The sequence below is a fragment of the Elgaria multicarinata genome, chromosome 1 (genome assembly GCF_023053635.1).
Source record: "Elgaria multicarinata webbii isolate HBS135686 ecotype San Diego chromosome 1, rElgMul1.1.pri, whole genome shotgun sequence".
Taxonomy (NCBI): Eukaryota; Metazoa; Chordata; class Lepidosauria; order Squamata; family Anguidae; genus Elgaria; species Elgaria multicarinata.
This window is the reverse complement of record NC_086171.1, coordinates 178,178,512-178,201,751: the sequence shown is the minus strand read 5'-3', so window position 1 is coordinate 178,201,751 and position 23,240 is coordinate 178,178,512. Positions and strand designations below refer to the sequence as shown.

At 43.9% G+C, this 23,240-nt stretch overlaps 1 protein-coding gene across 3 annotated transcripts; it reads right to left on the bottom strand.

The window, feature by feature from the left end:
• Nucleotides 1–453: 453 nt before the first annotated feature.
• ELF3 (E74 like ETS transcription factor 3) lies at nt 454–22,891 on the bottom strand. Of its 3 annotated transcripts, none has more exons than XM_063144129.1 (9): nt 22,806–22,891; nt 7,942–8,112; nt 6,600–6,821; nt 5,951–6,040; nt 5,720–5,842; nt 4,894–4,986; nt 3,341–3,451; nt 2,621–2,816; nt 454–1,997 (listed from the first exon to the last, which is right to left on the bottom strand). In XM_063144129.1, the coding sequence occupies exons 1-9, from the start codon at nt 22,849–22,851 to the stop codon at nt 1,886–1,888; spliced, it is 1,164 nt and encodes a 387-aa protein (XP_063000199.1). In that variant the 5' UTR covers nt 22,852–22,891; the 3' UTR covers nt 454–1,885. The 3 variants fall into 3 exon arrangements, with proteins under 3 accessions (XP_063000199.1, XP_063000208.1, XP_063000217.1); XM_063144138.1 differs by lacking the exon at nt 22,806–22,891 and adding an exon at nt 9,681–9,814; XM_063144147.1 differs by lacking the exon at nt 22,806–22,891 and adding an exon at nt 9,769–9,788.
• Nucleotides 22,892–23,240: the final 349 nt, after the last annotated feature.

The following is a 23,240-nucleotide window of genomic DNA, read 5'->3' as shown; positions in this document are numbered from 1 at the left end:
ATACTGCAAGCATCTTTTCATGCTCTTTCGTGGAACAGGCTGCTTTTGAGGCTGGAGAGCAGAATAAGTTGAGGGTGTTGAAGAAGACATGCAGCTTTCATCTGAAACACAGCACTTTGTGTGCATTGTGTCCTTACTGAAGCAGTACAGTAGATATGGATTAATGGCAATAATATGCTCTTCTTTCACCTCTCTATCTAGAGCAGGTTTCCCCAGCCTGCCTGGGAATAATGGGAGTTGTAGTCAACACATCTGGAGGACACTAGGCTGATCTAAAGGCATCCCAACAGGTAGGGACATCCTTACTGAGGGACATCTTTCTAGGAGGGCAACAGGAGGCATACACTTTTATTCTCTTCCCTCTCCCCACCCCCCTTCCATCCCATCCCAGTGAAGATCCATTCTCTACTTTTATCCCCTAGTGTTGACAGTTATTAAAGTACAGCACAAAGATTCAAAACCAACAAAAGAATGATTTATTGGTTAATTATTCTTTAAAAGCAGGAAGCCAGTACATGGCGCAGGGCTCTCCTGGAGTCACCAACGAGCAGGTACAACATCCTACGCAAACACTTCACGATTTCAAAATAAAAGATTTCCATTTTTGTTCAGCCCAGCTGAATATCAGCAATAACAATCATTGGTTTTGAAAAATGCCCAGTGCTTCCTTATGCAATCACACAAAACTTAGTTATGAAAAAAAATAGATATCTATGTACATTATATAAACACACTTACATATATCACATAAATTAAGAGCAAGAAGGTGCTACACATGGGGAAGGCTGCCAGACCTTCTGGAAAGAGGAATCGCTCCACCACCACCGGAGCCAGGATGCAGCACTCGGATGCAGCACTCGCACTCGGAGCCACCACCACCACAAACTTCTCTGTTCCCTCCTGAGTTTAGCTGTAATCCTTACAGTTGCTGTGGGGGGAGGGGTGGATTTACCCAGCAACACTATGTTGCTCATGTTGCAATGCAAAGTATTTGGGGGCAACTTGAATGGGCCATTAAGATCCATTAGCTTTACAAAAGAAACACTCCTGGCAGAGAGGGGAAGGGAAAAGTGATAGAACTGGTCTGTTGATATAGATCAGCACAGCAGCCTGAATTTTCAGCCGCTCCTTGGTAGCATGGCTATGAGGACTGTTGAGCTAAGTGCCTCCTCTTCAAAATGCAGGACTGCCCGCAATGCACATAAACGGACTAGGGAGGAGTGAAGCAAAGGGCTCCTGAACCGTGCCCTCCACCACCAACAATCTGAAATCCACAATGATCTCAGCTTTACTTCTGCCAGTTCACTTCAGCCTGTTAAAACAGGAGCATTAGCTGGTAAACAGTCTGCAGCTGAGCGGCAAGCAGTGTGCCCCCACTACCATTCCATAGTGGACATCAGGACTGATCAGCATTCCCATCTGCTGATGATACGGGAGTGGCAAATCCTAGTTCCCCATGTGAACAGTTGACCACAGCATTCACTGTGGATCAGCGGACCGTTTGATGCCCTGTGAAAAGCCCTCCGGGTCAAAGCCATCACCAAGAACGGCCTGTTCCTTCTGCCTCAGTGAGCTCCGTGCAGGGCCTCGGACAGCCAAAGGCATTGTAATCCTATTCAGAGTCGGCGGCAGCCAGAGTCCAATCGCAACAGAGTAATAATGGTTCACAATAACCTACTTGAGCCAAAATATCAGCTGTAATTACCTGAGCTCCCGGCGGGGAGCCAGACTGCACACTTTGCCCCATGGAGGGGTGAGTCTAACACACACTGCTTGAGACAGCAGCCTATGGGCTTGGAGCCCCATATCAGTGCATTGTGCTTAGAGCTGACCCTCTAAGCAGGAGGGCGGCAGGGCCAGATCAGTCTGTGGCTCTCGCAGCGCCTTAGCTCCTGTCTTGCACCTCTTCCTCCTTCCACCCACTGGAGTTCTTCCCAAACTTGTACACAAGTCTCCGGCCATCCACTCGTTCTAGGATCTCCCGCTTGTAGTAATACCTGTGGGAAGGAGAGAAAGGGGCAGGGCTTATTGAAAAGGCAGTCCTAAGAGAGACACAAAGAGGACTAGGAACTTTGGATGGTGCTTGTTTTCAAGATGGAAGAAATGATCACCCATGGTCAACAATGGGAGCGGGGAGAGAAAAGAAAGAAGCTTTCAGGGATTGGATTCATTTTCATTCCAACTTTTCCTTGAGACAGCTCAGGATGATGAACACGAGAGTCTCTTTTGATTCTCCCCACAACCATGTGGGTTAGGTTGGTCCCTCTACCTCATTTTCCCCCTTTAATGCCTCTTTTCCTGTGCTTCTTCCAGGAACTGTGGTGCCAACATGGCACCTACATACCTTGCTGTCTTTTTGGTGTCAGACAAGGACCCTAGTATTTTCCCAAGTCTTTTCAGACATACACCAAGTCCTCCTTATCGTTTTTAGTCAAACTTACTATTTTGACTCAGTTTTCAAGAGCTTACTACCTTTTCGTTCTTGTGTTTCTTATAAGAGAGTGGATCTGTTTTATTACTATTTTAATTGCATTTTCTTTTTATTTAAACCATCAACTTATATATAGATATGGAAGTTGAAGATTTAGTTTTAAAATATCTTAAAGAGGTAAATATATACCTCATGGCCCGGCTTAGCTTCTCATAGGTCATGCTGCTGTTCTTTTTCTTTTGTCCCCAGAGCTGGGCCACGGCCTCTGAACGCAGGAACTTGAAGATGCCTTCTCGCCGGTCCTCCCATTTCAGCAGCCCCTCGTTCATCTCTGGGTGAATTAGAATGTCCCGGATGAATTCCCATAGGTGGATCCCTCTTGGGGCTGGTTATGAAAAAGAGAACAGAAGGCAACATTATTCAACTATCTAGATGCCACTGCAAGCAGGAGAAGTCCCTCCCCTTTGATGCCAAGCTAGGGCATCAAAGATTATAAGGCCAGGGTGATGGTGTCATGGTGTAAACAGCCTGGCTGTGCAGCCTCCAAGGATGCAGAAGACTTTTCAGATAGTTCAGCTGGCCTTACTCAACCCTGAACCCAAGGAACTGTTATGCAGGGGGATATAAAGCTTATCGATGTTATGTTTCCTCTACCACTTTGTCATAAAGGGCACTGGTGCAATCACCAAAGGAGTGTGTCTCTGGGGGCTGTCCTAATGGATCAGGTGTGTGAATCCTTGCTGTGAGCTGTCTTGAGTTTAGAGGGCAAAGGGTCAGCTCCTACAAGTCAAGCGGTTGCATAGGGCATCGATTTGTATAAGAGCACCAATGAGGCAGTAAATAATCTAGAGTGGTGTGGCAGAAGATACTGGGGCAAAATCTGTATTCCAAAGATTGAGATCCACGTACAGTGTTTACTCTTTTTGGTCTCCAAGCAGTCTCTGTTGTCCTTGCTGACCTTCCTGGGTCGTCCCCTTTTCCGCTTCTTGAGATCTTCTTTTTTATATTCTGCATAGTCACCTGTAGAAAAGAGGAAAAGTAGGACACACTTAATCTAATCCCCCAAAGCACATCACACTCTTATGATTAATGCACCACCTCAATTAATCTGGCACCTCTGAAATCCCAAGTTCAAACAAACCCTCTTTAGAAGGGAGAGTAGTAGTTGAGAAGGACAATCTGAAATCTGGAATACACCCGTCGGACTTAGTGCTTCATCCCTGCCCAGCTATACTCCCAGTGGGATAGGACAGTGTCTTCTCATCAACAACATACTGACTGACTAGTTAGTTTACACATTATTTAAGTAAGCAGAGTGTTCCCATTTATGAATAGCTAGTAAAGGAAGTTTGCTTCTAAAGCAGCCTTCCCCAGCATGGTACCCTCTGGATGGATTGGACTATAAATCCCATCATTCTGAGCCAATGTAGGCAATTGCCATGATGGGGGTGTAGTCCAGTCTGGAGGGGCACCAGTTTGAACATGGCAGCTCTTGAGTAACGAACATGTACAGCCACTCCAGTTTCAATTTCTCTCATTATCACAGTTTCATGTCTCCAATTGCATGGGGATTGTTTGGCTGCATTTTCCTCTCTATCCTACCCCTATCCAATGTTGAGTTGTGACAGAGTTCTCCAGTATCAGACCAGCCATTTCTGTGGGTGACGTATTTGCTACTGTTATATTGGTTGTATTTAACAACTTGCTTCTTAGATAGCAGTTGTGTGTAACTTTCCCCCTTAAACAAAAAGCAGCCATGGAACGCTGCGATCTTGAATAGCATCTTGGTAAAGGGTAAGGACTACTTACCCTTTCTCCACAGGGCATTTCCCCACTCATAATTGCCTCCCTCCAGAAACTGTTTCTCTCTTTCCACAGGGGGAAAAGATCCAAGTTTCCCCCAAAGAAAGAAAAGTAGCCTGTGGGGCAGGGTGGGGTGGGGGGTTGAGTGGAAGGTAATAAAACTCATGTAACATAGTTTGATCCTGAATATACATGCATAACAATCTATAGAACTGATTTTAGAGAAATCAGTTCTCTAAAACTGATTTTAGAGCCTATCTGGCTAGGCAACAACCTTACAGAGTTACCATCTGGCCTCTTACTTCTTATAAAAAGTGTTTCTGGCATTTATTTATTTATATTTTATTTCATTAGTCAAGTTTATAAGCTGCCCTTCGTCCACAAGGGATCCTAGGGCAGTGTACATATCATAGTATTTGTCTTTTTAACATGTTAATAGAACATGATAAGGGGAATAAGAACGATGCAACCAGCAAATCACCAATATGAGTGAGAAGTATACCACCTGCAGAAGGAAGAAATGGCTGATCTAGTGGCTTTTGATATTTGAGAATCCTGTCACAACCCGACCTTAGATAGTTGAAGGCATATGCGCGCACACACATACACTTCTCCTGAAATCTAGTCCTCCTGTTGATAAATCCCCATCCATGTCTTACCATCTGAAAAGTGGCAGGGCTTAATGTCTGTGGGATCAAGATCTAGGTCACTTCCACCGGAGTCCTGAGACTGAGGGCTCTGAGACATCGTCCCTGAGGAGAAAGAAATGTACATTTGAAATCTCAGCTCCTGCTAAGAGCTCTGAAGTAAGCAAGGCTCACACTGTATTTGTGTGGGATTCATTGAAAGTGCTCTCTGTTATGAGAAGGTGGGCACAGCATTGGAATGGAACTCATCACACAGGTTCTACTTCTAGGGTGTAGAGCTTTTTGCTCTCAAGATACAGGCAAAAGGCTTGATATATCCCAAAGGAGTCCCTAACCCTTTTCGGTTGCTGGGCACATCTGGAACTTCAAAAGAAAGCCATGGTGCTGTCACAAAATGCCTGCCGGGGGGGGGGGGAGATTGCCTGATCATAAATGGTTGCTATGGCTGGTCATAAAACACTCATTTCCCAGAAGGCAAACCAGTGGGACTAAAACAACTTGCACAAGAACTGAAGTACAAGGCAGAGGCAGGGCCTGAGCGCCAAAATACAAAGCCACTGTTTTGAACCACAGTAATGATGGTACTGGAGGGCAGCTCTTTGCTCTGCAACGTGCCAGCCTCAATTAATCATCATCATCTTAAGAAATGAAATAAGAATCGGGAGGCACCATGTTGGAGTCCCCGGGTGAAGGGAATGGTTCCCAGAGTGCTAATTCTTTTCTCTGCTTGTAGAAGCAAAACGTATGAGAAGGTGGACCTGTTAAAACCATTCTTGCTTCCCTGATCTCTAATGCAGAGCCTTGCAGGAGACATTGTCAGTGAACAGGAGGACCATACCTGCTAGAGACGCAGAGCTGTCTGGTGACATGGCTCCTGAAATGTAGCCAAGGTCGTGCTGTGAGAAAAGATTGACTATCTTCAACTCATCCAAGTAGTCCTGACTGCATGAGTTCCCTGTTTCTAAGAACAATGAAGGAAGCAGTTTAGGATTAAATACACATACATCCACATGCACACCATGGGCAACAAGCACAAGACAAAGCAGCCAAGACATGTTTTTCCCCTCACCTAAAGGACTGGAGTCAAGAAGGACTTCTTGGGATACATCTTCGGGCCTCAACACAGACATGATCCAACCAAGTTCGTCTGAGACAGAGGCTACAAATGTGGGGGAGAAAAAGTATTATTTTTGAGTAATAAGACCAAGCGCTGTCAATGCAGGCTCTGTGCCCCTCCTGTATTCATTCAGGGACATGCTAAAAGCTGCACTCTCAAAGCTCTGGGTTGTAGGGAAGTTGGGACGAAAGAGGGGCAGGTACCAGAAGTCTGGATTGCTCCTTCATAAATTGGGCCTTATCATGCTTTCTAGAGTTGCCACCTTTTGCAACGTCCCTGATCTTTTGCCTTCAACAGTGTTTGAACATGAGCAGGTGAAGACACAAGGTGAAGCTTTCCCCCATCACTTTTAAGAGTATGCGTGCATAGATATGTATGGTTGATGTTAAAAGGCACAAGAGTGGAGCCAGTACTAAAAGGTGGCAGCCCCAGTGCTGTCCCTCACAAATTTCCAGAACCTTCTCTTCAGAAGAGCTCTCTCACCCCTCCAGCCAGACACGGTTTCTGGGAGCTAAGAGCAGTTCTAGATTGGGAGATCCCACCCAATTTCCTCAGCTTTGGAGTTTCCGTATCGGAAGAAGGGGCTGGAGCAGACACGTACTGATCTCATGCAAGCGGTCATACAGCTCATCGCCGAGGGGCCCAAAGATAAGTCCCAGCTGATCCCGCGTGTATTGGCAGAGTGTGTAGCCATCCATGTTGCAGCAGGAGAAGTCTATAGCGCTGGCATCGTACTTGTTCTTCTCCACATGGTAGCTGATCCACTCCAGCACCTGAGACCTGCTCCAGCAGTGGGGCATCTCCCCATACCATGTTGGTTTGCCTGCAGAAGGGGTTGAGGGAGGAGGGAAGAAAGGAGCAGGCTGAGTCTAGCAGGTGCTGCAATGGAGATTGCTTTGCCAGTGCCAACCCGGCCTCTGGAACAATCTGCTGGCCGACAGCAGCACAGGGCGCGGCCGGTTCCTTGATGCACAGGCTTTATCTTGCTTAGTCACTGTGGCTGGGTTAACACGTACACCTGTCACCTGTTCCCTTATCTCTGAACATGCCCCTCCCCACTGGGGTGAGGTCATTTAGGACAGCAGCTCCCAGCTCAACCAGGCAGGACTCCATCAGAACTGAATGGAGCCAACCGCAACAGTATCTACAGAGTTGCTTGATACCCCAGAGGTATGTGTGTTTCCCCCTTACAAAAGGCCTTTCTATTGGAAAGACAGACTAGGCTAGAGAGACTCCCAACATGTCTCCAAGATCCCCATAAGACACCAAGTCTAAAAACACTGAACATTTTGTTTAGGGTTTCATTTTGAAGTCCTCGGCCTTTTCTCCCTCTGTAAGGTCAAAACTTTAAATACGGTGCCCCGTGCTTTACAAAGGGAGAAATGGTATTTGGATTCTTACAACAATAATACATGGCACATTTCAAGTACTGAAAGCATTTCGTATCCATTTACCCAGAAAAGGGTTAGGAGATTTGTCAAGATTGCCCACGGAAAGTGGGGAAATCTTGGATTACAAAGAGTCTCTTATCCTTCACTCTAGTGTGCTTGCTGATACGAGAGCACTCCAGTCTTTCTGTGGTGGGAAGCAAGGGCTTCCAGAACTTATAGGCCAATGTTTCAAATGTTCCCCGGAGGATACAGATTTTCCTGTTCTCTCAGGGTGATTCCAGATGAGGCTCGTTCATGGAATTTTATCAGGAGTGCAGGCCTAGAGGATGCCATCTTCCATTCATACCACTCCCATGTTTTCCCACCACTTCTTCTGTCTCCCCCACCGCCTTGTCCCATTCCCGTGGAAAATCCATTAAGGAGGAGAAGACAGAATTACTATGTGGAGCCTTCTGACCGTTAGCGCTAGGAGCCCTCCGCCAGGAACCACCCTTTCGCTCTCATCTTCTTGTTGCTCAGATTTTCTCGCAGCACTGAACCATGGACACCTACCTGTCGTCTCCGTTGTCATGAGCGTATTAGACAGAGCGAGAGAAATGTTGTCATCATCGCCAAGGTGGGTTAGCAGATCTGGGTCCGGTGGTGTTTCCTCTTGCTGGTACATGGCACTGATGTAGTTTGAGAGAAGGTTGCTAATTTCACAGGATCCCGCCATGGAATTTTCTGCCAAAAAATTGAAATGGTTAAGACTCCAGGTCAGATCCAGCCAGCCCAACCAGTATGAAGCTGCTAGCACAGCACCAGCAGCGCCATCCCTGAGAGTTTGCATTGATCAAACACAGCCTTTCTGCCTTCTGCCTTCTTCTTGGTTTTGCATATATCAATTATGCAAGGCTAAACTCCTGGTTCCTAGCAGCGCGGTGCCGGTCCTTCATATTCTCAGCAGTCCTTCAAGACCCTTGCAGCTGGTATCAGTCACCAGCATCTGAGATGGGTCTCCCAAAATACAGAAACATACATTTCCTGCTATGCAAGCCCAACAATAAATCATGCTATATGCCAGTTAAATCAAAAAGGTCCTTTCCCCATTGCCCATTGTTAACTTTTTACTTGAAATAAAAAGGAACAATCATGACAACTTTATCTTCAACATAAAAATTACATCTCCCTCCCCAGTTTGACAAATACAGCAAAAGTTTTTTTAAAAAACAAACAAACAAACATGGAATAATACTTTTACATTTATTATTTCTTCAAAAGTCCCCAGCTCATCAGCTTTTAATACCCACTGTAGGTAGTATCCAATATTAGTCCTGCACAGAGTAGTCCCATTGAAATGAATGAGCCTTAAGCCACAATTAATTTAAATCCCATTAATTTCAATGGATCTACTCTACCCAGGACTAACAATAGATACTACGCTATAAGTTCCAGTGAGTGACCTCTAAGAAACCTGTATTTTTATTGGGTTTTCCAGCAGTCTCTTTCTAGGCACAGGCTACAGCCATCAAGTCAATGATGATTTTCCGCATACGTCTAAAGCCCCCCCGCCCCCGCGTAACTTTTGGTATGATGACTGTCCAGCAAGCCCTTTTGCTAAACCCTACCTGATGCTCCAGGCTACCTGAGACAAGGCACTGTTTTCCCAGTGATGTGCTCCGAGCACAGCCTTGCCTGCCTCACGCTGCCTCACCTTAGCCGCTCAGCCATGGCCATTCATTATTGCCAATCCCCAATCTCTCTCCCGCCCTTCCATCTTGCTGCATAGATTGTAAATCCTCCGGGCAGGAGGACGGGAGGCCCATCAGATCTGGGATCTGTACAGCAAAGTTGGAAGCATACGAATGCTAAAATTGCAGGCCCAGCGCGTCCTTGCCCAAAAGCTGCAAATGTGCTGATGGACTGGAGCTGGAGGCAAAAAGAGTTTCGAGCGTCGGCGAGTCCATAGATAGAGAACCAGCGCTTGGCCAGATCAGACCAAGGGCTCCATCTAGTCCAGTATTCTGCTTGCAACGATGACCGGCCAGAAGCATTTGGAAGCTCATAAGCAGCACGTGGAAATGATGGCCCTGCCACTGTCCTCATCCAAAGTGTGTGTGAGAGAGGGGGGGTGGGCTCAGCAACTGCTTGTATATTGCCAGCAAATAACCAGGTAATGGAGTGCACCGCAGCAGCCGTAACAACATCCTCAGCCAGAACTGACCATCGATCAGGCACAGATATGCCACATCCATCCTCCCCAACCAATCTCTCAAACCGCCCCCCCCCCAACACGATTTTTTTTAACGTACCAGGCAGGTGCTCCAGCAGCAGTTAATCCACACAGTAAGTAGCCGGCTGATAAGGCAGCGTCCCAGAGAGAGTGCGGCTCCTGCTCACCTGTGCCCTGGTATTCGTGACTCCACTCCCCACGTATGGCCCAGCCCCTCCCACGGCTGGCCCTTTTAAGCGTCTCCCGTAACACGATCTCCACCTCTAGGGGAATTCCAAGCACAGGTACTCAGCTCCCGCCTCGGGAATTTGCATAATACGTGCCACCTGGGTCAGTGCCAGCCTACCTTGCCGGGAAATCTAGGCTGACAGTTTAATCATTACCAGAGGATTGGCTGGCAGGGCCTGTGCCAGTTTCACCCAGGATGGTGTTTTTCTACCTTTCATATCACTTGGGCTTGTTTGCTCATCAAAGCAGATAAACCCGCCTGCTTTCCCCTCCCCTGCCAAGAATAGAACTATATAAATGGGTTTTGATTCGATGGGGGCAGCTGCCACCTGCATTCCCACTGGAGAGCACAAAACATGGGGTGAAGATGAATTCTGTGTGAGTCAAAAACTACCAAGCTTGCTCTTTGGTAATATACAGTATTCATACGGCCTGCACAGTCCACATTCCTTTCTTACCCCCCTCCCTGGTCAGTCGCCAAGGCCAGGGTTTTGCTGACAAGTTTGATCAAATTTAGGAAACACAATCAAAGCAACACAATCACAGATCTGATGAAGTGGTCTTTAGTCCCCAAAAGGTTGTGCCACAACAAATCTGTCTTTTAAGGTACCACAGGATTCACAACAAATTGAAAACTAAGGCTGCAATCCTATACCCACTTACCTGGGCGTAAGCCCTGTTGATATGAATGGGACTTATTTTTGAGTAGACATGTATGAGATTGCACTGGAAGTCCTTGCCAAATCAGTAGGGCTAATCACCTATGTTTTATATAGTCCTAAGTGCCAATGAATCCAAGAGGACTTACTCCTAGATAAATATATAGAACCCATTACTATGGCTGCTTGCCAAAGACAGACATTTTCAAGAAGGAATAAAAGCATACCCCTATGTGGAAGAAGATTGTGGGAACTAAGTGGAACTTTGAGGTGTAGAGGGAAATTCCAGAGGAGTAGCCTTGTTTAGATAGTCATAGCAAACACGAGTCTTGTGGCACCTCAGAAACCAACCAATTTATGGTGGCATAAAGTTTGGTAGACCGGAGCCAACTATGCCTCTAAATACCAGATTTTTTGGGGGGGGGGGGGTTGTGGGTGACCTCCTGGAGGCATCAGCTGGCCACTGTTGGAAACAGGATACTGGGTTATATGGTCTGATCCAGAAGAGCCCATCTTCTTTTTAGAGAAGAAAGACCAGGTTTGGGAGAGTCCTGTGCAGTTCCTTGCTCTGCTACTGCCCCCTTCTGTTACCACAGGCAAGACTGCAGGCTATTTCACATGAAGAGCACTTTTTAGTCTGGGCTGTTTTACTTGTTAAAGTTATCCGTAGAACCTGGAAAGTGGAAGAGAGCCTTTTTAAAACAATGTAAGTTTTCATTCAACCGACAGGCAAGGATTTATGCATCCATCGTTTGTGAAAACTTCCATTGTCTCCCTGGGTTCAATGGGACTAATTCACACTGTACTGCCCCTGCTTTACAGGTGTCAATTAAGGGGTTACTGTGTAAGATTGTGAGGAACTAGGTAGATCTATTTCTCCCCTTTTGTAATTGGAGGCAGTGCTTACAGGTGGGTGAACTATTTATTGAAGCAGCTAAAGCGTTGTGGGAATTCTAAATGGCCCACCAACCTGCCTAGCTGGCTGGGCCACAGGCTGTGTGCCAGCCACACCCTATTGACGTCAAACTCTAATACAATGGCACTTCTGAGAATGTTGCCTAGCATGGGGTTTGCCCCAGTCCTCTGATGCCACCTTGGAGGCACCAGGTCAGGCTGGCCGACTCTCCCACTTGACTCTAGCAATCAGTGCAGTACCTACAGCTTTTGTGTTTTATACATGTTCCCTTAGGATTGCTGAGAAATCTTCTGTGTGTGTGGATTCCAACCACCATAATCTTCAGCTTGAAATCAAAGAAAGAACACATGGGTCACCAGCTTTAGTTTTCCCAGGTGGGACTTCTGGGCTTTTGCATCTGCATGACTGGCAGAATTTCAGCAAGTTCAGCTTTTCTAGGCATGCTAAGGCAGGCCATGACGGACAAAGCTTCACCAGTTGAAGTCTTCGGAGCCATGCAGGGGTGGAGTTAGCAGCCCAACATCGATTCTCTTAGAGATGCTGCTACTGTAATAATTTATTTTTATTTATTTTATTTATGAATGCCATAAAGGAAGTGTTGATCTTGGTACTGAGACAGGAGGAGAATCAGTTGAGAGAATGCACTTATACTCCAGTTCTAAACACATCGGCCCTGTTCTGAAGACACCTTAAGCCATGGCTTTAACCATGGTGAATAGGGCAAAAAGCCTTATTCACTGTGGTTAAAGCTATGGTTTAAGCTGTCTTCTGAACAGGGCCATCAAGACTGCAGCCCTATACACACTTACCTGGGAGTAAGTCCCATTGAATTCAATGGGCTTACTTCTGAGTAGAGACTTATAGCATTTCATTGTTATGTCATAGATTCATAGAATAGTAGAGTTGGAAGGGGCCTACAAGGCCACTGAGTCCAACCCCCTGCTCATTGCAGGAATCTACCTTAAAACATACCTGACAGATGGCTGTCCAGCTGCCTCTTGAATGCCTCTAGTGTGGGAAAGTCTACCACCTCCCTACGTAATTGGTTCCATTGTCGTGCTGCTCTAACAGTCAGGAAGTTTTTCCTGATGTCCAGCCTTATTTAGAAATAAGTTCCACTGTGCTTTGGCTCACAGTCTTACTAATGCTGTATTCATGTAGTTGGGATTATCCCAGAGGTTTTACCATGGAATAATTATTAGTGCAGGCAGCTCATCACATAAGCTCAGAATAGAAGGAAAGGGTTCACCCCGCCCCGCCCCCATTCAGAACTGAGGAAAGGCTGAAAGGGAATAAAATGTGCCTGCCTATTTTCTTTTAAGCTATCAGCCAATGATACCCAAATGACAGAACTAGTTCAGGAGGTTTTATAGATACACATGTTTTTAGAAATGAGAAAGGAAACAATGAGTAGTCGTCGTTGCTGTTCTCATTATTATTTTAACCTATTTAAAATGTTTTTTTAAGTTTTATTTTAAGATTAATTCTGTAGCAACATGGAATTAACAGTTTATAACAGAAGTCCATACTTATACAATAAGATATTTATATGGGATATTGTTTTGATAGCCTCTATTGTAGAGCATTAGTAATTAGTTCTGACTTTATACTGTTAGTTTTACCCTACCCAGTGCCTGTTTACCCTACCCTGTGCCTGTTTGCTTTCTCTTCCCCTCCTTATTGTTTTATTATGGTTTTATTAGAATGTAAGCCTATGCGGCAGGGTCTCGCTATTTACTGTTTTACTCTGTACAGCACCATGTACATTGATGGTGCTATATAAATAAATAAATAAATAAATAAATAAATAAATAAATAATAATAATAATAATAATAAAAAATATGTCACCTAATGTAAGTTTGGGTTAAAAGTGACTCATCTGTGCCTGAAAACATTAAAGACTACTTATGTAAACAATACTAAGCTAGATGGACCAAGGGTTTGACTCAGTATGAGGCAGATTGCTATGTACCCAAACTCTGTTCACATGGATATTTTTGCAATTGTCCCTGAAATGTTTCTCTCCAAAACCAATTGCAATTGAACACTTGCATTTCATTTAAAAACAGTTTCCTAGCTTTTGTTGATGTTCTTTCAGACTCTGGAAAGTGAACTAGTGAAGTGCTGCACCTTTGACATATATACATGTAGGCTCTGCTCCAGCCTTCCAATTAATGAGTGTTGCAGAAGGCAGTTGAGGGAGTGAGGCCAACAGATGTGATTTTGCTCTCCCTTCTATGCGTTTATATTTATTGTGTGAATAAGACTCATGTCAGCTAGGGATGTTACACTTCCCAAATAACAGGTATGTCCATGGGCATCTGCTCTGAAATTAAGGATGCTTAGAAATCATAACTGCTCTAGTCAACTGGAGAGCTGTTCAAACTATGCTTGTCTGTCTTTGCAGACAAATGTCATGAAGCATTGTCTAGATCTGCATCTCTGGAAGAGCAGTAGGCAGCTTTGACCTGGGTTTTCTAGTTACCTCCCTGTAACACACATGTTCCATGCCTCGGAAATGGAGATATTATGAGATGCCCTCTTTGTGTGGAAGTGCACCGAGGCCTAAGTCAGGCTGCATCCAGGAAGCTTTATACAGCAATGGTTTGCACAACATGGCTGGGTCATCATGATGTACCAGTGTATGCCAGGCATGTGTGGCTGCCATTTCGAATTTGCCATCCTAATTGGGGTGATCTGAGTTTGTGGTGTGTCGTGTGGACCTGAGTATGATGAGTTATTCAAGGGTTAAACAATGCTTGCATAGACCTTGATTAGTAGTAGGGTTATGCAAAGGTTGTTTAACCCTCGAATAATCCATGTTATTCAAGGGTTATACAACCCTCAATGAGCCATTCATGTTGTGCAAACTGGGCAATAATCTCCATTGTTCACATCTTTTTGTTTCCTTACATGGCTCAAGGAGTTAATTTGACCCATTGTTGTAAACATCCATATGACTGCCTGCATTCTGATGCTTATTGGAAGAATTCCCAGCCTAGAGAATCCAATTTGCTGGGGAAACAGGTGCACCTGGGCGTGCAAGCCTAGACATGACTACCCTCTAGTGGCTGATATTATGTTCCAAGTGACCCTGTTCCCTGTGGACTCAAACATGTAAAGAAGTGGATTGAAAATAAATAAAAAGACAACTTCCCTGTATTTGGTGCCAAGGATTATATGGTTACAATAACAGAAGTTGATTTCACTGGCGAGAGCTGAGTATTGAAGAACAAAGCAAAATGACCATGCATTGTGCTAACCAGACATTGTGTAGTACATTGCTTTTAAATGGATACCGTTGTTTTTATACTGTTGTTTTTATGTTTTTGATGGTTTTAAGTTTTGTATACTTTTTAACGCTCACTGTTTTTAACTTTTGTAAACCACCCAGAGAGCTTCGGCTATGGGGCGGTATATAAATGTAATCAATCAATCGAAAATAAATAAATTGCTCTACTACCCATTTGTGTACATGAACTGCTCCCCGACAACTTCTGGCTGTAAAATCAGCTTTCTGGATCTCCTTCCCCTGCTGAAGGAGGGTCAACACACACAAACTCTGCTATATCCATGGGCAGAAGCTGCATGCTGTTTAGTTTCCATGTCCTTTCCCAAGATTGCTAGTGGGAGGGAGCAAGATGGTATGACACCGGTCAGAGAAAATGTTCAACCTGGAAGGGTTTGTGCTTCCCCTGTAGCTTAAGCTGTATATTTCAGGTGCATAGATGGTTCTGCACATCAATGAAGTCTCAATGGGCAAACTTTACATATTGTGGTGCTATGGATGGCAACATGAGATACAGGACACTCAGTTGATGGTCCTCCCACTGCAACTTGTCGGATATTAATAGCATTGAGCTTGTTCCTTCAATCTGGAGGTTGGATGGTGCCCATCATGTGAAAAAAGGCCCTTCGTAAAAAGGTAGCTTTGCGAAGGGCCCCTGTAATGTGCCTTTTGCTCCGATACTATACATGTCTATGGGGCTCACCTTCTACCTTCTCACTGAAAGTAATGGTGGCACTGGGAGGGAAGGCAAGCAGGCACAAGTGTCCATACCCTGGCCCCGGACAAGCTACTCCCTCCACCATCTCTCTATCCCTGTAGAGGATAGCAGGAAAGGCTTTAGGCATCATGTGTATTTCTAGAGTTGTGAAATACACAACTAACTTTTCTCTTCTCCCCCCATCCCCATAATTCCATACTTACAACTGCTTCTGTATTTCTGATATGTAAGAGTGAAAAACCCAAATCCAAAACTGTATTGCCAATCCTGTTACAAAAAGAAATACCCTGAGCACATGCAATTTTGCTTTTAAACTCACTTATATCATAGCACCATCATGACTAACCCTAACCCTAATCCGGTGCGCTAAACCCATTTAATGGGGAATGAGCATCATTTTATTGTTAAAAAAGGATAATAAATAGAATTTTAAAAGTATAAAAATAATAAAATGAGCATCTGGAACTGTATATATGCCCAGCTAGGTGGGCCTGACTGCAACATGTTTTAAAAATAAGGGTGTGGTAGCAACCTGCAGCCCCTGGCCCAAGTGCTGATACCCCCATCATCTACAACTCTCTGGGTAGTAATTTGGAGACCCCCCTGGGTCTAGCCCTAGCATGCATCTTCTGTGTCCCCTTCAATGCTTCACAGGCCAGCAGCTATTGCTGAAGGTCCCACATGAATGTGAGGCCTGTGTTGTGGGTGAAGGAGAGAGAGAGAGAGAGAGAAACTGACTTTGCTGTTGCCTTCCAAGTTAACCAGTATTATGTGCTAGCTCTTGCAACATGTGTACCCTGTGGGGTGGTTCCATGGAATCCTATGGCTCAGTGACTCTCAAAGCCCTTTTATTCAATTAAGTCTGCCTGTTTGGAGTCAAAACAAACCATCCCTGCAGGTAGAACCTGAACTACTAGCTCAGAATGCACTTTGCCTTGCAGCTCTAAGGTGTCTGGGCAGATTTAGGTAATTTATGCCAGATTTCTCTGAGGCAAAAGAGAGAAAGAGAATGGTAATCATGTCTGTATGCAGTGATTCTATTAGACTACAGTGCTTCCCTCCTGGAGATTTTTGTTTGGACTTTGACCTCTCAAAAAAGTATTATTTCTATGGATTAACATCTTCTACTTCATAATAATCACCTGATAAACCTAAATACACAGGCGTGCACAAGGGTGTCCCCAGGCACAGCCTAATTTCTCAAGCAATAAGCACCGAATTGAGGGGGCCACTGAGTAGGGATCCAGAGGGGGATCCAGATGCAGTGAGAACAGTCCTCTGCTGAAGAACCACTGCCTCTGAGAGCACCGTTGCTCCTGGCAGCAAGAGTGAAAAGGAATCAATCGCTCTGTTAGGAGCCTCTCTGCCAGGAGCTGCACCTCAAAGAGGCCAGGAGGAGAACGCCTGAAGGCTAATAGCGCTGCAATCCCCACTTCTGGCCAGTGTCACCACAAAGTCCCTCCAATGCTAGGGCTTGAGGAGTGTCTCCTCGTTCCCCCACCCTCACCTGCAATGGCTCTCCTCATGGTCAGGCAAGCTAAACGTGAGTAGGGCATCACTGTTTAATAAATAAAACAATAAAAACAATGTCCTTTATGATTGAGTACTCAATAAATGTTTACCTTTAAAAAAAATCAAAAATATTCCCTGGGTGCACGCCCAAATGAAATGTGCTGCGCATGCCTATACCTAAATATTCACGACCTTCTAATAACATGAAGTTTAGCCTTCCCGAATTTGGTGTCCTCCATATATGTTGGGCTGCAACCCCCAGAATCCCTCAGTCAGGCTGGGGGATTCTGAGAGTTGTAGACCAACATATATGAAGGGCAGTAATTTAGGGAAGACTGAGCATTCGGAGGGTCTGAAACAATAACTGTGATGGTGTGGTAGTAACAGGGTATGCACAAAGAGTTTGCTTACTACATGGTATAGAAGAACATCTAAAATGGAGTCTGTATTGCATGTGGGAGAAATTCAAAATGGAGGTTGTGTTGTACCTGAAGAAAATTAAAATGGAGTTTGCTATGTCAAACAATGTAAGTGAACTCGTGATGGAGCTCTGTGTAGAAACAGTGTATACTAAAAGAACTGGCAGGCATATTCAGCAATTTGTTATCTGGAAGTAATGGAACACAGGCTGCTAATCTTGAAGGCTGAGTTCATAATGTATTTAGCTAGTTCTCATGGAAAAGAAACATACACACTGAGATTGTTTACTTCACAGTATAAAAGTCTGCCGTAACTGCTCCCGGGACCCTCCTCTCTCCTTTTGGGGTGCAGCCCACAGCTGTGCTAGCTCTGTTTTGCTTTTGAAAATAAAGTTGTTTGCTAGTGTCACACTGGTCTCTTGTCAGTGCATTGGAAATCCATGACAATGGGTCTGTGGAATCTTAGAACTACATTTTCCAACTGCTCCATTTGTGACTTGGATGTCTGAGGGTCGCCTGCTGGTGAGGAAGGAGGGTCAGGATTTGGAGCAACATTGACATAGACAGACAAAGGACTACAGCCTGGAATCAGATCTGTGAGTACTGGTGAAGCAGTGGGGAATCATCGGTGAAGAAGATCCTTTTTGGAAGTGTTAGGGAAATTCCCCTAACCCGATGGGGAAGGAACAACCGGTCCAGACACAGAGTCCCTTTATTTTACTACGCGCATAGGAGAAAGGCTCACCTAAATTTAAAAATATAATAGAACAGCTATATTCCCAAAATACAGCTGTAGTGGTGGTAAACGACGGACTCACCGAAAAGATACGACTAGCCAGAGGTACAAGACAAGGTTGTCCGCTCTCGCCGGTCCTGTTTGTAATGGTTATGGAAGTATTGGCGAACGCATTAAGGGATGATGAAGAGATAGAAGGAATTGGAGAGGTAAGGGAAATAAAGTTGAATATGTTTGCGGATGATACCTTATTGACTATTAAGAACCCAATAAGAATAATAGATAGAATTAAATATCAACTGAGGGAATTTGAAGAAGTTACAGGATTAAGAATAAATTGGTCTAAAACAGAGATGATGTTGTTTAATTATACTAAGATGGAAGAAAAGGAATGGGAATATAAGGGAATAGAAATGAGAATTAAGGAGGAGATTAAATATTTGGGAATTAAACTTACAAAAATTTTGGAGAACCTAGAAAAGGAGAATTTAACGAGGTTAAAGAAAGAGGTATTAGAAAAACTGGAGAAATATAAAAGACTAAATTTATCTTGGTTTGGAAGAATAGCTTTAATAAAAATGAAGATTTTAGCTAAAATTAATTTTGTGTTTAGGATGTTACCAATAAAAATTTCAGAAACTGAGATAAAAAGTTGGCAAAATATTATTAATAAATATTGTAATGGAGAAAAGAAAGCGAGGGTAAATAAAAATAATTGGTATCTAAGCCAAAAAAGGGGTGGATTGGGTCTCCCAAATATAAAATTATACTTCGTAGCAAATAGATTAAGACACATTGTAGAAGCAATTATAGGAGTAGGAGATTTACATTAGATGAAGGAAAAAACTACAAGTAATATAGAGATGAGTTTGGATAATGTCTTTTTTAGGGAAGGAGGGAGAAAGTGGGTTGGAAGTATAGATAATCCACTTCTGAGGACTCAATGGGAAATTTGGAGTAAATTTAAAGGGAGGTTGCTCCCGAGCAACTCTCCCTTATCACCGGTAATTATGGTAAAGAATTTCCCAGAGGATCTGAAGGGTAGATTGTCTAAAATATTAAAAGAGAAAAATAAAATGAAATTAAAAGATTGGTTAAGAGATATAAAAACAAGAGAAGATATGGAAAATTTGTTAAAGGAGAAAAAATTATCTTGGTTAGAGTATGGGCAATTAGAACAATGGAATAAAAAGTGGATTAAAGACAACAGAGATTGCAGAAAGATGACGAAGTTTGAAGAGTTAATAGTAAATAAGGAAAAAGGTAAAGGAGATAGTATAGTTTTAAAAGGGTTAATGAGCGAAATATATAAAATATTGTTAGAAAAGGAGTTAAGGGAAAGCTCAGGGAAAATGGTATGGGAGACAGATTTGAAGGTGCAAATAGGGCGACAGATGGGAGGGACTATGGAAACAAAGAGTGTTGAGAAGTATGTCAGTGAGAATAAAGGAGAATTATTTTAAGATTTTGTGGAGGTGGTATCTAACCCCGATAAGATTGAATAAGATAAATGATCAGCATTCAGCAAATTGTTGGAGAGGATGTGGGGAAAAAGGAACGTATTTACATATGTGGTGGGAATGCAAATATGTACAAAGACTTTGGAAGATGGTGTTTTTAGAAATCGAAGAAATAGTGGGAATGAAAATAGAACAAACACCAAAGATTGCATTACTATCACTATTTGAAGATTTAAAATGTGGAAAAGAAACTAAAGAGCTGATATCGAGTTTGTTGACTGCAGCACGATTGATGGTAGCTAGGAACTGGAAGATTCAAGGGGAATACTTTATTGAAGAATGGTATAAAGAAGTATGGGATATAGCTATTAATGATAAACTGACTTGTAATATTAAGTGGAGAAAAGGCATAACTAAAATAAATGAGTTTGAAGGAATCTGGAAACAGTTCCTAATATTTGTGTTTACTAAGGGAAGTGGGAAACCGCCAGCAGAAGAAACGATAAGATTTTGGAATCAGGAATAGATCCTGAGGTGGGGGGTGCACTTTTATGTTAAGAACGATTATGTTGTAGTATGATAATTTATAGGTAATATCTATTCAACATATATGTACTCAACGTTTATTCAATGTGTATGTAGCAGTTGTTTGATGTTTTTTTTTCTTTCATTATTGTAATGCTGTATGTTTAATTAATGTAGAAAATAAAAATATTAACCAAAAAAAAAAAAAAAGGAGAAAGGCTCACCTACTACAAACCAATGGCAAAAACTCCCTACCCATCATCCACACCAGCATACTTTTATACTCATCAAAGTTGCTCTGATGAAGTCATACTTTTTCCTCCTCCCTCCTGTGACTGATCACAAGTCCCATACATGTTCCATAAACAGAAAACCATTCTTAGATAAACACCACCATATTTGGCAGCCTATGACCAGTGCAAAATGTTGCATTCTGTTCTTTGATAAGCACCTCAAGGAGAAATAAGAAGTCCAGAGTATGCTCTGACCCTTCAGAAATGCCTGCTCAAAGGGCTTTAGATGGTAAATAAATGACACGATGCACCTCTAAGTCTTATGTTACCCAGCCTGGTTCCTAAATACAAGCAGACATGATATTGGAAAAAGTAGCACGTGACCATGGCAGATAAGGAGCCAAGAGATCAGGACAGCCTTGAGGCTTCCTGTGTCTCTTCGTTTTTAGAGGCACAAAGGTGGGGGCCAGAAAGTGAGTGTTTGTGCTTGAGCACTTTTATTCACATTAAAATGAGGGGCTTCAACAGGGGCATTTTCAGATTTCCTTATCAGACGTTTGGAACCAGCTGAACTCTGGGATCGTTGAGGAAAAGCCCTGGAACAGGAAGGCCTAACATACTTTTAAGCCAAAGCTGCGTGGGCCCACCGCTTAACAGACAAACCGTTACACTGTGGATCCTTTTGTATGCCTCCTGCTGACTGAAAACTTTCCTTGTTCAACAACTCCATAAAATCACCTGGTGTTTCTGTGTCTCAGAGCAATTGCTGGAACCCACCAGCACTTGCCATCCATCTCTGCTTATACAGGCACACTACTGATTGATAAAATCATTACAATTCAGAATCACAACCTGCTACAACTCTTTTTTTGTTACAGCTTCTAAGGTTTTCATTTCTTGGCTGTATTAAATGGTCCCATCCACCCAACATTAGCCTATCACAGCCTTCCCCAACCCGATGTCTGCAGGCTTGAAATGATGGGAGTTGCAGTCCAACACATTTGGAGGGCACCAGGTTAGGTTTTGTGCTTCATAAATTTGGTAACCAAAGAAACCATTGTTTGGTGGACTCTTAACACTCATGTGGCCACCAGTGGGGTAGTGGAGGCTTTTTGATTAGCTGCAGGGAAATATACAGCTGTGAGATAACCTTGTAATGCAAAGTATTTCAGGTGGGTTGGTTTTGAATGTATAACTAAGACCCATCTGCTTTACAAAAGACCTGCACCTGGCAGAGAGAAGAACTGCTAGAACTGGTTTGTTGGTATTGATCAACACAGCTACCTGCAATTTTTGGACTTCAGAGTGGCCACTTATCAGTTCCCAAAAGTGAGGATATGCATCACCAAAAAGAGGACAGCAATTTGCATAAAAATGCATATGCTAATTTATCTGTATAGATGCACATTTAGAAATACTTTTAATAATTAAAATAGAAAGGAAGTATACTTGGGAAGGGCAGCTTATCAAATAGAGGATGCCTTCAAATATGCCAGAGGACAGTCCTTTGTAAAAGGGAAACAGCACCCCCACCCACCCACCTCGAGATCTGTAGTGATATAGCTGCAATAGAGCTTTAGCATTTCAATGTTTCAGCTATGGAGCAAAAGGCCAGCCAGTCTCCTGTCTGTCTGTTTCCAGCCACTCACAACGCCACCTGCTGTACTGCACAGAAATAATCAGAAAGTCAACAAGCACGCAAGTTTGCAAGCACGCTGAGTAGCCCAATCACCATTTTTAGTCATTGCTAGCCTTGACAGAAGTGGGCCAGTCCTGGACTACATAGAGAAGAGCAGCCTGAAGCGATGGCATCCAAACTCTGCCTAGTCAGAGATGAATACTGAACCAATAGATAGATCAGATTTCCCCAACCTGGTGCCTTCCAGATGTTGTGGACTTCAAGTTTTGTCAGCTTCAGCCAGCAGAGCAAATGATTAGGAATGCTGGGAGTTGTAGTAGTGCAACAACAACAACTGGAGGTCACCAGGTTGGGGAAAGCCTGAATAGATAATGCTACAGGTCTTTTGCAGTTTAGTGCCAGGGTAATTGGCAGTTCACAGCAGCCGTGTAAGAGACCATTTAGAAATACAGAGCTATTGCACTCATTTTTGTTTAAGGCAGGGGTGCAGAACCTCAGGCCTGGGGGCCAAATCCGGCCCTCCTGGGGTTCCCCAGATGGCCCCTTCCCCAAGCTCCATCCCCTTTCTCCCAGCCACTGATAGTTTGCTAGTTCCTGGCTTTTGTACAGTAGTCTCCCCTCATTCTAAAAGGTTCAACTTTCTGCTCCTAAGGCTTAGTTACTGACAGTAAGAGCTTTAAGCTACAATATGCCAGAACTTCTGTTATTTTTGGCCTTATCCTTTTTGCCTTCCCCTGGAATGCAGCCCCCAAGAGCTCTTTGAAATGGAATTTGACCTTCTTGCTAGAAGAGGTTCTGCACCCCTGGTTGATGGATTGAGGATCAGATCCCAGCATAGATCTACTCAAGTCAACTTTCCTTTTTCTTACCCACAAGTCCGTCTGCTTCCCCACAGATGTCTCTCTCTGCTTCCATTTTGTCCACCAAGCGCTTCAGCTAGCAGATGGTGCCCAAGCCGCCTATTGTGAAAACACGTCAGAAAGCCCAAGAAACTCAGAGGAACAGAGCGACTGCTTGCAGGACAGAGTCTACAGTCTGCGCAGCCACACCAAGGAGGTTCCTTCCTGTCCCACCCCAACGGGCTGCGATAACAACTGAGAGAGCTGCAGACAGAAGAGGAAAACCACAAGAGGCGAGTGGCCCACCCAACATGCGGTCACCAACTAATGCAAAGGCGGAAGTAGTGGAGGTGGGGAGAAGCGATACAAGCTGTGTTAGAAAGCTTAACCGTAGACAGGCACAGTATAACAGGAGTGTACAGGCCCTGGCGCAGAAAATGCAAGAGAAATAGCGGCACTTGATGG